A 13,402-nucleotide genomic window follows, 5' to 3' on the forward strand; every position below is an offset into this window, starting at 1 on the left:
AAATGAAATTATCTTCAAAAAGTAAATGTCATGGACCAATCTAACGTTTCAAATAAAGAACCGATGAGATTTTGCAAATTTTATGCGTTTTTTTTTTTAAAAAAAGTTATCAAGCTCTTAACAAATCACCCTTTATAAAAAAAAATTGACAAAATTTTCTATAGATATACAATTTTTACAAAATTTTCTATAGAAATAAAATTTTGACAAATTCTCTATAGAAATAAAATTTTGATAAAATTTTCAAAAGATATTAAATTTTGAGAAAATTTCTATAGAAATATAATTTTCAGAAAACTGTCAATAAAAAAAATTGTTGACAAAATTTTCTATAGAAAATTTTACGAAACTTTTTATCGATATAAAAGTAAAAAGTTCTATAGAAATAAAATTTTGACAAACTTTTCTGTAGAATTAAAATTTTGACAAAATTTTCTATAGCAATATAACATAGACAAAATTTTCTTTAGAAAAAAAATGTTGACAAAATTTTCCTTAAAAAAAAATGTTGACAAAATTTTCTATAGAAATAAAATTTTAACAATATTTTCTATAGATATCAAATTTTGAAAACATTTTCTATGGAAATAAAATTTTGTCAAATTTTCCTATAGAAATAAACTTTTGACAAAATTTGCAAAAAAAATGAAAAAATGTGACAAAATTTTCTTTTATTTTGACAAAATTGTCTAAAGAAATACAATTTTGACAAAATTTTTTAAAGATATAAAATTTTGAGAAAATTACTATAGAAATAAAACTTTCAGAAAACTGTCAATAAAAAATCTATAGAAATAAAATTTTGACAAAATTCTCTATAGAAATTTTGACAAAATTTTCTGCATAAATAAATTATTGAGAAAATTTTCTATAGAAATAAAACGTTAGCGAAATTTTTATAGACATAAATTCTAGACAAAATTTTCTATAGAAATAAAATGCTGACAAAATTTTATATAAAAAATAAATTTAACGAAATTTTCTATAGGTATAAAAGTTTAAAAAAATGTTCTATAGAAATAAAACTTTGACACCGTTTTCTATATAGTAAAAAGTATATTAGAAAAAATTTAACAAAGTTTTTTATAAAAATAAATTTTTAAAAACGTTTTCTATATAAGAAAATGTTGTCAAAATTGCCTATAGAATTAAATTTTTGACAAAACTTTCTATAGAAATAAAATAAAAATAAAATTTTAACAAAATTTTCTAAAGAAATTTTATTTATACAAAATTTTCTATAGAAATAAAATGTATACAAAATTTTCTATATTAATTAAATTATGACAAAATATTCTCTGTAAAAAGATCTTCTCTAAAAAAGAAGAAGATTATTTAATGAATAAAGTTAATTAAAAAAATATTCAAATTGTAACTTCTCGATTGAATTAACTGAAATTTCTTTCCAACTTTTTTTTCGCTATTTTCAGTTTGTTTGCATGGGCGGGACACCAAAGCGTATGGAGAACTTTGCACATTTCATCATGAATGAGATTGGCTACAAATTACCTGCAGGCACGATGTTACAGGACATCAGCGCCTACTCGTACCGCTATTCGATGTACAAAGTTGGACCAGTGCTTTGTGTCAGTCACGGCATGGGAACACCCTCTGTCAGCATTCTAATGCATGAAATGATCAAACTGATGTATCATGCCAAGTGCCAAGACCCAGTCTTTATACGTATTGGCACTTGTGGTGGTATTGGTGTAGAGGGTGGTACTGTCATCATCACCGAGGATGCACTCGATGGTCAACTAAGGAATTCCCATGAATTTGTGAGTCAAATTAATTTTAATTTTTGCCAAAAGCTGAAGTAATAATTTTTTCGTTTTATTTCATAGACCATATTGGGCCAAACCATACATCGCCCTGCCAAATTGGATAAGAAATTGGCTCGTGAACTTAAAGCTTTGGCTAGTCCTGATGATCCTTATGACACCATTATTGGCAAGACTTTGTGTACCAATGATTTCTATGAGGGTATATTTTTATTTGGCATTGTTATTGGTAAAATGAATTCTAAAATTTTTATTTTTTTTTTAGGTCAAGGTCGTTTGGATGGAGCTTTCTGTGATTTTAGTGAAAGTGATAAAATGGCTTATTTGGAAAAATTAGCCGACAATGGTGTAGTCAATATTGAAATGGAAAGCACCATATTTGCTGCTCTTACATATCATGCTGGTATTAAGGCTGCCGTTGTTTGTGTGGCTTTGCTCAATCGTCTGAATGGTGATCAGGTAAGAATAAGAGAGAAAGAGAGAGAATTTCGAATTAATTATCATAGACTCTACCATTGTGGTATTACAATGGATGAATAGTTTAAGTGAGTGAGTGAAAAAACGGGCTGCCACTAGACATAACCTAACCTATCATAGACTCTTATTTTAGTTATTCAAACACTTGTTGGAAGAATTTGAGTATAAAATGGCAATAACAATTTTATATATATTACACTAGATTATAATAGATTATAATAGAAAAAAAGAAACACAAAATACAATACGGATATGGATCAATTTATGAATGGTTGCTAAAAATTGAATACTGATTTCACATACAGACTTTCTAGCGGATCGGTTGAAAAATAAGCTCTACGATGGCTCAAGAAACAAAATCGGTCTTTATGAGGGCAGTGAGAATCAAAATACAAGGCAAACCTTTAGTGTTTCTTCTTATTTAACTTATTCACTTATATACTATACCAAGTAATAATTAATTATTTTACGTTTATTTGACTCTGTTTGTATAAAAAACTTAATATTTTTAATTAATAATTAATAGTTCAAATATTTTTTTTAAACATATTGACAAAATCTTATTTCCATAAAAATTTTGTGAAGATTTTTTTCTATAGAAAATTTTGCCAAAATTTCATTTCCATGTTTTTTTTCTGATTTTATTTCTTTAGAAAATGTTGTCAAAGATTTCTTTCTCTATTTGTGGTTCACTTTTGGGTTTAGTGAACTGCCTGAATTTATTCTGATAATTGGTTGATAGTTTTGCTGCAAGTAGAGGATGCTGATGAGGAATGTGGTAATTGCGAAACGTGCGTCCATCCAAACATCTTGCAGTCTATAGGGCTTTGCCCAAATAAATTTGGCAAACATTCTTTTCCTCTGTTGGTTAAGCTACTCTTGTAGTTTAGTCAACAAAATGGCTTTAAAGCTGAGATAAAAATAACAAATATGATTGAAGTACAAACCAACAATAAAAAACAAAACACGAAAATGTTATTTCTACAGAAAATTTTTCAAAATTTTATTTTTATAGAAATTTTTGTCAAAATTTTATTTCTATAAAAATTTTTTTTTTCAAAATTTTATTTCTTTAGAAAATTATACCAAAATTTTAGTCGTATAGAAATTTTTTCAAAATTTTATTTCTATAGAATATTTTGTCAAAATTTTATTTCTATAGAATATTTTGTCAAATTTTTATTTCTATAGAAAATTTTATCAAAATTTTATTTCTATAGAAAATTTTGTCAAATTTTTTTTTTCTCTAGAAGTTTTTGACAAAATTTTATTTCTGTAAAAAATTTTGTCAAAATTTTATTTCTATAGATATTTTATCAAAATTTTATTTCTATAGAAAATTATACCAAAATTTTATATCTATAGACAATTATACCAAAATTTTACTTCTATAGATTATTTCTTAATTTTGTTTCTATGGAAAATTTTGTCACATTCCAATTCTACAGAAAATTTTGTCAACATTTTATTTCCATAGATAATTTTGTCAAAATTTTATTCCTATAAGAAATTTTGTCAACATTTTATTCCTATAAGAAATTTTGTCAAAATTTAATTTCTATAGAAGTTTTATCAAAATTTTATTTCTATAGAAAATTCTACCAAAATTTAACTTTTATAGATTATTTCTTAATTTTGTTTTTATAGAAAATTTTGTCACATTTCAGTTCTATAGAAAATGTTGTCAACATTTTATTTCCATACATAATTTTGTCAAAATTTTATTTCAATAGGAAATTTTGTCAAAATTTTATTGCTATAGAAAATTGTGTCAAAATTTTATTCCTATAGAAAATTTTGTCAAAATTTAATTTTTATAGAAATTTTTATCAAATTTAGAAATTTTTTATTTTTCAAAATTTTATCTTTATAGAAATTTTTGTCAAAATTTTATTTCTATAGAATTTTTTTTTTCAAAATTTTATTTCTGCAGAAAATTATACCAAAATTTTAGTTCTATAGATTTTTTTTCAAAATATTATTTCTATAGAAAGTTTTTCAAAATTTTATTTCTATAGAAAATTTTAACAAAAAAAACGAATGAAGATAGAGGAAGCACGCTCAAAAACAAACCCAGCCAAATACATACAAATCGATGATTTGAGTTTGGCAAAGGAAAAGAGATATGCTGGCAAATTTGTTTAGGCTATCAAACCCTTTTTCGGGAGGTTCAAGTGTAGTTCACGTTGGGTTGAGTGAATTACCCGAATTTATTCTGATAATTGGTTGATAGTTTTGCTGCAAGTAGAGGATGCTGATGAGGAATGTGGTAATTCCGAAACAGCTGTACATCCAACCATCTTGCAGTCTATAGGGCTTTGCCCAAATAAATTTGACAAGCATACTTTTCCTCTGTTGGTTAAGCTACACTTGTAGTTTAGTCAATGCATGGCTTTAAGCTGAGATCAAAAAAAAAAAAAAAAAAAAAAAAACAGAAGAAAAGCCAACAATAACAAACAAAACGAAAATTGTATTTCTATAGAATATTTTATCAAAATTTTATTTCTATAGAAAATTTTGTCAAAATTTTTTTTCTCTCTAGAAGTTTTTGGCAAAATTTTATTTCTGTAAACAATTTTGTCAAAATTTTATTTCTAGAGAAAATTATACCAAAATTTTATTTCTATAGAAAATTATACCAACATTTTACTTCTATAGATTATTTCTTAATTTTGCTTCTATAGAAAATTTTGTCACATTTCAATTCTATAGAAAATTTTGTCAACATTTTATTTCCATACCTAATTTTGTCAACATTTTATTTCATAGAAAATTTTGTAAAAATTTTATTGCTATGGAAAATTTTGTCAAAATTTTTATAGAAATTTTTATCAACATTTTATTTCTACAGAAATTTTTTCAAAATTTTATTTCTATAGTAAGTTTTTTCAAAATTTTATTTCTATAAAAAATTTTGTCAAAATTTTATTTCTATAGAAAATTTTGTCAACATTTTATTTCTATAGAAAATTTTGTCAAAATTTTATTTCTATAGAAAATTTTGTCAAAATTTTAATTCTATAGAAAATTTTATTTCTATAGAAAATTCTGTCAAAATTTTAGTTCTATAGAAATTTTATCAAAATTGTATTTCTATAGAAAATTATACCAAAATTTTATTTCTATAGATAATTTCTTCATTTTATTTCTATAGAAAATTTTGTCAAAATTTTATTTGTATAGAAAAATTTGTCAAAATTTTATTTGTATAGAAAAATTTGTCAAAATTTTATTTCTATAGAAAATTTTGTCAAAATTTTATTTCTATAGAAAATTTTGTCAACATTTTAGTTCTATAGAAAATTTCGTCAAAATTTTAGTTCTATAGAAAATTATACCAAAATTTTAGTTCTATAGAAATTTTATTAAAATTGTATTTCTATCGAAATTTTATCAAAATTTTATTTCTATAGAAATTTTATCAAAATTTTATTTCTTTGGAAAATTATACCAAAATTTTAGTTCTATAGATTATTTCTTGATTTTGTTTCTTTAGAAAATTTTGTCACATTTCAATTCTACAGAAAATTTTTTGAACATTTTACTTCCATAGATAATTTTGTCAAAATTTTATTGCTATAGTAAATTTTGTCAAAATTTTATTTCTATAGAAAATTATACCAACATTTTAGTTCTATAGAAATTTTATTAAAATTGTATTTCTATAGAAATTTTATCAAAATTTTATTTCTATAGAAATTTTATCAAAATTTTATTTCTTTGGAAAATTATACCAAAATTTTAGTTCTATAAATTATTTCTTAATTTTGTTTCTATAGAAAATTTTGTCACATTTCAATTCTACAGAAAATTTTTTCAACATTTTATTTCCATAGATAATTTTGTCAAAATTTTATTTCAATAGAAAATTTTGTCAAAATTTTATTACTATAGAAACTTTTGTCAAATTTTATTCCTATTGAAAATTTTGTCAAAATTTAATTTTTATAGAAATTTTTATAAACATTTTATTTCTACAGAAAATTTTTCAAAATTTTATTTCTATAGAAAGTTTTTTCAAAATTTTATTTCTATAGAAAATTTTGTCAAAATTTTATTTCTTTAGAAAATTTTGTCAAAATTTTATTTCTATAGAAAATTTTATCTAAAATTTTGTCACATTTCAATTTTACAGAAAATTTTTTGAACATTTTACTTCCATAGATAATTTTGTCAAAATTTTATTGCTATAGTAAATTTTGTCAAAATTTTATTTCTATAGAAAATTATACCAACATTTTAGTTCTATAGAAATTTTATTAAAATTGTATTTCTATAGAAATTTTATCAAAATTTTATCTCTATAGAAATTTTATCAAAATTTTATTTCTTTGGAAAATTATACCAAAATTTTAGTTCTATAAATTATTTCTTAATTTTGTTTCTATAGAAAATTTTGTCACATTTCAATTCTACAGAAAATTTTTTCAACATTTTATTTCCATAGATAATTTTGTCAAAATTTTATTTCAATAGAAAATTTTGTCAAAATTTTATTACTATAGAAACTTTTGTCAAATTTTATTCCTATTGAAAATTTTGTCAAAATTTAATTTTTATAGAAATTTTTATAAACATTTTATTTCTACAGAAAATTTTTCAAAATTTTATTTCTATAGAAAGTTTTTTCAAAATTTTATTTCTATAGAAAATTTTGTCAAAATTTTATTTCTTTAGAAAATTTTGTCAAAATTTTATTTCTATAGAAAATTTTATCAAAATTTTATTTCTATAGAAAATTTTGTCAAAATTTTAGTTCTGTAGAAAATTTTATTTCTACAGAAATTTTATCAAAATGTTAGTTCTATAGATAATTTCTTCATTTTATTTTCATCGAAAATTTTCTCAAATTTTTTGTTTCTATAGAGAGTTTTGTCAAAATTTTATTTCAATAGAACATTTTGTCAAAATTTTATTGCTATAGAAAATTTTCTAAAAATTTTATTTCTATAGAAAATTACATCAAAATGTTATTCCTTAAAAATCTTTTAAGGAATAGTCGTCTTGATCCTTGTTTCTGAAGGTCCCGAAATTCTTCTGATAATTGGTTGAGATTTCCGTTGCATGTAGAGGGTGCTGATGAGGAATGTGGTCATTTCGAAACTGCCGTCCATCCAACCATCTTGCAGTCCAAAGGGCTTTGTCCAAATAAATTTTACAAACATAATTTTCCTCTGTTGGTTAAGAAAATTGTTACACTTTTATGCCACCTCTTTGCCATGTTTGCCACTTTTTAATTAATTCTGTTTTAGTGTAATACTTTTAATTGTGACGCCTGAAAATATGCTAAGAAAATTTTCTGTAGCAGGTAAATCGGGTATTTGACCAAATTTAATGGCAAACTGTTTTCGATGACCATTTACGAAATATCTGATTACTGTTTTTGGATAATACTCCTATCGCGATGTTATATACCCAATATGAGCTAAAAATGTTACCTGGTTTGACTGTGGCGATGAACTATTTTTTGATTTGCCAATAGTGACCTTACCTTAATTTTTAATGAAGTGGAGATAAAATGATTAATGGTTTTATTTAGATTTAATTTGAAAAAATAAAAAAACAAAACTTGACTTTATAATTTCATAAAAAAAATATTTAATTTGTTTTTTTTTATTTATAAAAAAATCAAATTAAATTTGAAGTATCTATAAACTTTTTAAATTTATATAATTAATCTATATATTAATTATAAGTATGTAGTAAGACTTTATTTTCACCTTATAAAATTTCAATATAATTTATATTTTTTCTTTTTCATTTCTAATTTTCAGGTTAATGCTCCCAAAGAGGTCATGAATGAATGGCAAGCACGTCCTCAGATATTGGTGGCGCGATACATTCGTAAAGTATTAGCCCAAAAGGGTCAGCTCAAAAGTATCTTTGGTGCACAGGGATCCATAAAATCGCCTAGACGTTTTAAATTGGTGCAACAGGAATCTCAGGCCCATGAATAAATCTTAAGCCAAGCAGCACCTCGCTCTTTGTTTCTCTCTCTCCCTCTAAACCGAAAGCTAAAAAAAAAAACAGAGAGGGATAAACGCCTCCCCCCCTATACATACATAAAGTTATATGTGTACAATTCTTTTTACTATTGTAGTTAAATTATTCACTTGCATACATATATATAGAACACACACACACACACTCAAACAAACAAACACACTAAACTATTATCTTATATAAATATACATATATATATGTGTATATGTTATATACATATTTAATATAAATATTATATAAATATATTAATTATAAATATAACACACAAAACAGGCAAAAGAAATAACAAGGACAACTTACAAATTAACCCAAAAAAAATAGAATATACATACCAAACCCAGCAAACATAACTTAAGACATGTTAAATTTTGTCTATAACAAAAAAAAAACAAAAACAAACATATATATAAATATATACATAAATATAGTTTTATCTTGAATTCTAGAAAAACAAAGTGAAAATACATTAATTGGAAAATACCAACTAAAGTCCCCCAAAAATTCTATGTCTATGGACAGCATTTGGAGAAAAGGCAAATGATGAAGGACAAAATAATTTCAGAAGCAAAATTGTATATTTTAATATTTTTGTATTTTTATCTGCAAATCAAACACCGGAAAAAAATTACCGGCAATATTTTTCCAATTAAAATTTTAATTGGATTTACAAAAAATTAATTTAGAAATTTAATTGATTTTGTATTTTTATCAGCAAATCAAACACAGAAAAAATATTCAGCAATATTTTTCCAATGAAAATTTTGATTGGATCAAAAAAAAATAATTTAGAAATTTAATTGATTCAAAAAAAAATTAAACAAATCGAAAAGTTATTGTAATAGAAGAAGTTTTGTGATTGAAAGTAAAGATCAATGAACAAAAAAATAAATAAATAAAAATTTGGGTCCATCACGTTGACCCTATTTCTTATTATTTTTCTAAATTTTTCCTCAATTTTTGTGACCAAGAATCTTGATTATTCTCATCGAAGATGTTTGCATTGATCATTTTCCTTTTCTTCAAGCAATACTAACTATCCACCCTATAATATGAAAATGAGAAACTCCGAATTCAAAAAATTAATCGCAAATTTTTGTGGGTCTATGTACGCAATGTTTGCGTTAGCCCTTGAAAATATTACAAAAAAAAAACCAAAAAAAGAAGAAACTGATTTGGAATATTTTTTTTATTTCAATGACAAATTCCATATTTATTGTAATATAAGCATTTTTCATATATGTATCTATATATTTACGTATTTTAAAAAAAATATATATGTTTCTTTGTTTTCCTTTTCTCTACTTAAGTTTAGTTAAGTTAAATTACTTTCTTTTTTTTATTACTAAAATAATCTCCTTTATTATTTGATATTTCAAGACTCTTTGTATATTTTTTTCTTTGTTGGTATATGTTTTAATTATTTTATAAAATAAGTTTTAAAGGTATACTTGAACGTTACGTTACTATTGTTTTAATAAAACACACAAACAAAACAAGCATTTAGCTAATTAATTACAAAAATAAATGATTTTTATTTTTAATTATTTTTTTTTAATTGTTTCCAATTAGTTTTTTTTTTACATACACATGCATAGAAAATACAGTTTTGCAGTGATCATTATATGAAGAGGAAAATGTTGTAACTTACTTATATGATAACCATGAAATTAATAGAAAATTTTTAGTTAAACCAAGTTCTACTGGTACACACAAAAAAATTTCACGAAAATTTTTCCAATTAAAATTTTAATTGGTTTTTTAAAAATATTCAATTAAAAATTTAATTGATTCAACAAATTTTTTAATTGAAACAAAAATCAATCACAAAAATAATAGTATCAATTAATTTTTTAATTGGATCAATTAACTTTTTAATTAACCTACAATTAATTTTTTAATTGATACTATCATTTCTGTGATTGAAGACATTTCAATTAAAAATTAATTGGATCAATTGATTTCGTGATTGAATCAGAAAAATTTTTTTTTGTGTGTTCACAGTTAGGAGGGTTGCCTTTTGTATATCGGGATAAGAGAACAAAAACAAGAATTAATCATCGAAATAGGCTTAACATAATTTTTTTGAAAATATTCCCCATTAAGGTCTATACACTTTTGCATGTCGAAGCACTTTTGCCACACTGGTTGAGGTATCTCCAAGATATGGATTCTGAAAGCATCAACCGCTTCTTCAGGTGTCGATAAACGTTGACTACTTTTATTTTTATTTACGGTAATAAAAAGAGGTCATTCGATACCAAATGAGGACTATATACGGATGACCCATCAAATCGATGTTTTGAGTGCTATAAAAATCCAGTTGTTTGAGCCGATGTGTCAGAGCTCGCATTGTCGTGGTAAAGATCGATCCATCTTCGGCGGCTGATTTTCCTGGTTGCTTGGAATACAGCTGACAACAAACAAATGGTTGTGTACCATTCAGAATTGACTTTTCTGCATTGTTCTTGTGGTATGATTGCCAATGCCCAGTATTTCCGAAAAAAAAAAAAACAGACGATCATTTACTTGGAAGTGCTTCGTACGCGAGCTACTTTAATTGGATTTGGTTCATCGCGAAAAACACCCATTCATACCCTGTCATGATGACATAGGCGTGTTTCAAAGCACTACGATTGAATTTTTGGAGCATATCTTTCGACCAATCGACACGAGCCTTTTTTGAGCGACAAATTTTGTGGGATCCATCGAGAACAAATTTTTTGATAAGCAATTATATATAAGTTGTCTCAATCTCACCATATTGATGATTTTACAATATCATGTCCAAAAAGGGTCCAGGATTCAATCCCAGTTTCGGGCTATTGCCGCTGATATATCTTCACTCAATAATGCCAGTGACTATCCTAAGGTAATACGACAAGATGTTCAGGCTGGCTTTTGCCATTGAGCTGTCCAGTAAAAAAAGTGGCGCCAAACAAGTAGTGAAAATGTTCTTTTTGGATCCGGAATTGGTGCTACATTGACGACGAAGCAATAAATTTAACATGGGCTTGTCATAGGACGGATGGGCAACATTTCAACAGCCGCTGTACTGAATTTGCGACAAGATGTTCGGGCTGGCTTTTGCCATTGAGCTGTCCAGTAAAAAAGTGGCGCCAAACAAGTAGTGAAAATGTTCTTTTTGGATCCGAAATTGGTGCTACATTGACGACGAAGCAATAAATTTAACATGGGCTTGTCTTAGGACGGATGGGCAACATTTCAACAGCCGCTGTACTGAATTTGCATCACTTCTTAAGGTGTGAGGTGAATTTAGTGTTTTGGATGTAAATTAAGGATTTTTGTGATATTTTGACAAATTAATAATTTTTATTTTTTTTATGATTTTTTTTTTTTTTGATAATTTATAACGCTTGTCTGGAACGTTTGTCCTCAAATATTTTCAAAAATTCGCAAATTTTTTTTGGAAAGGATTTAAAATTGTTTTCTGCTAAATTTATATAATTTGTATCATTTAATTAATTCTTAATATTTTTTATCCTATAAAAATAAATTTCCCTTTAAAAATATGAAAAAAACGGGTTATAAAAAAATTGACTCAAATGAACCTCCTGTGCAGTTAAAAAAAAGTACATCTTTGGGAGTAAATTTTTGGAAGTTCTTTTACAGTTGTGCCTTGAGAATAACTTCAAAAATTTTTTTGCTGGGTGTATATAGAATTGACTTGGTACACGGTTGCCACAGAATTCTACCAAAAATTGTTGATTTTTCACTATTTGGTAGATTGGTAGAATTCTTGATGTTTTGGTAGATCTTAAAACTATTCCTCTGCAACTAGAGGTACTTCACAAATTTTCTATAGAAATGAAATTTTGACAAAATTTTGTATAAAAATAAAATTTTGATAAAATCTTGTATAAAAATAAAATTTTGACAAAAGTTTTCTATAGAAATAAAATTTTGACAAAATTTTCTATACAAATAAAATTTGGACAAAATTTTCTATAGAAATAAAATTTTGACAAATTTTTTTATAAAAATAAAATTTTGACAAAATTTTCTATACAAATAAAATTTGGACAAACTTTTCTATAGAAATAAAATTTTGAAAAAAAAATTTCTATAAAAATAGGAGCACCGTGGTGCAATGGTTAACATGCCCGCCTTGTATATACAAGGTCTTGGGTTCGATTCCTGTTTCAACCGAATTAGTAATGCTGGTTACATTTCTGAGTGTTTCAAAGCTTCTCTAAGTGGTTTCACTGCAATGTTCGTTCGGACTCCGCTATAAAAAGGAGGTCCTTTGTCATTGAGCTTAACATGGAATCGGGCAGCACTCAGTGATAAGAGATAAGTTCACCACTGTGGTATCACAATGGACTGAATGGTCTAAGTGAGCCTGATACATCGGCCATCCACCTAACCTAACCTTCTATCAAAATAAAATTTTGACAACATTTTTCTATCAAAATAAAATGTTGACAAAATTTTCTATAGAAATAAAATTTTGACAAAATTTTCCAAAGAAATAAAATTTTGACAAAATTTTTCATAGAAATAAAATTTTGGCAAAATTTTTCATAGAAATAAAATTTTGGCAAAATTTTCTACCAAAATAAAATTTTGACAAAATTTTCTATAGAAATAACATTTTGACAAAATTTTCCAAAGAAATACAAGTTTGGCAAAATTTTCTATACAATTAAAATAAAATTTTGACAAAATTTCCTATAGGAAAAAAATGGAAACAATTTTCTATAGATATAAAATTTTGAAAAAATTTTCAAAAAATTTTTTTGGAAGGTAGTTTTGGGTTAAAATTGTCTCCAAATGTTGGTAGACTATATTGGTCTCGAGAAGCAACCGTGAATCCGTAGCCCCTGTGGTGCAATGGTTTGCATTCCCGGTTGACATACAAAGGGTCATGCCATCAATTCCAGTTTCGGGCGAACACCAAATTATTTTTTTACCCTCATAGTAAAGCTGGTAAATATTTTAAAAATTCTTGTTCTTTCATATTCAAGATCTGAAGTTTCAAGTTCGTTGACAAGATAGGAGTATGAGTCCATTTACTTAGCGATAGATACTCATAATAATCTGAATATGGCCAAAATTTCAATATGATATCAAAAAGACCCCGAATTTCAGTATGAAGATTACATCCAGAGAAGAAATATGAT

The 13,402-nt window shown here is 25.1% G+C and overlaps 1 protein-coding gene across 2 annotated transcripts in view; it reads left to right on the top strand.

Annotated features, from left to right (window-relative positions):
- Positions 1-8,660, top strand: part of LOC142221927 (uridine phosphorylase 1) — a 104,723-nt gene extending 96,063 nt beyond the window's left edge. For both annotated transcript variants that reach the window (XM_075291820.1, XM_075291811.1), the window contains 4 exons: positions 1,431-1,778; positions 1,845-1,983; positions 2,047-2,240; positions 8,033-8,660. In XM_075291820.1, the coding sequence (XP_075147935.1) occupies positions 1,431-1,778; positions 1,845-1,983; positions 2,047-2,240; positions 8,033-8,215 (864 nt within the window). In that variant the 3' untranslated portion in view covers positions 8,216-8,660. The remainder of the gene's footprint in view (positions 1-1,430; positions 1,779-1,844; positions 1,984-2,046; positions 2,241-8,032) is intronic.
- Positions 8,661-13,402: the final 4,742 nt, after the last annotated feature.

This window comes from Haematobia irritans, chromosome 1, assembly GCF_050003625.1.
Source record: "Haematobia irritans isolate KBUSLIRL chromosome 1, ASM5000362v1, whole genome shotgun sequence".
Taxonomy (NCBI): Eukaryota; Metazoa; Arthropoda; class Insecta; order Diptera; family Muscidae; genus Haematobia; species Haematobia irritans.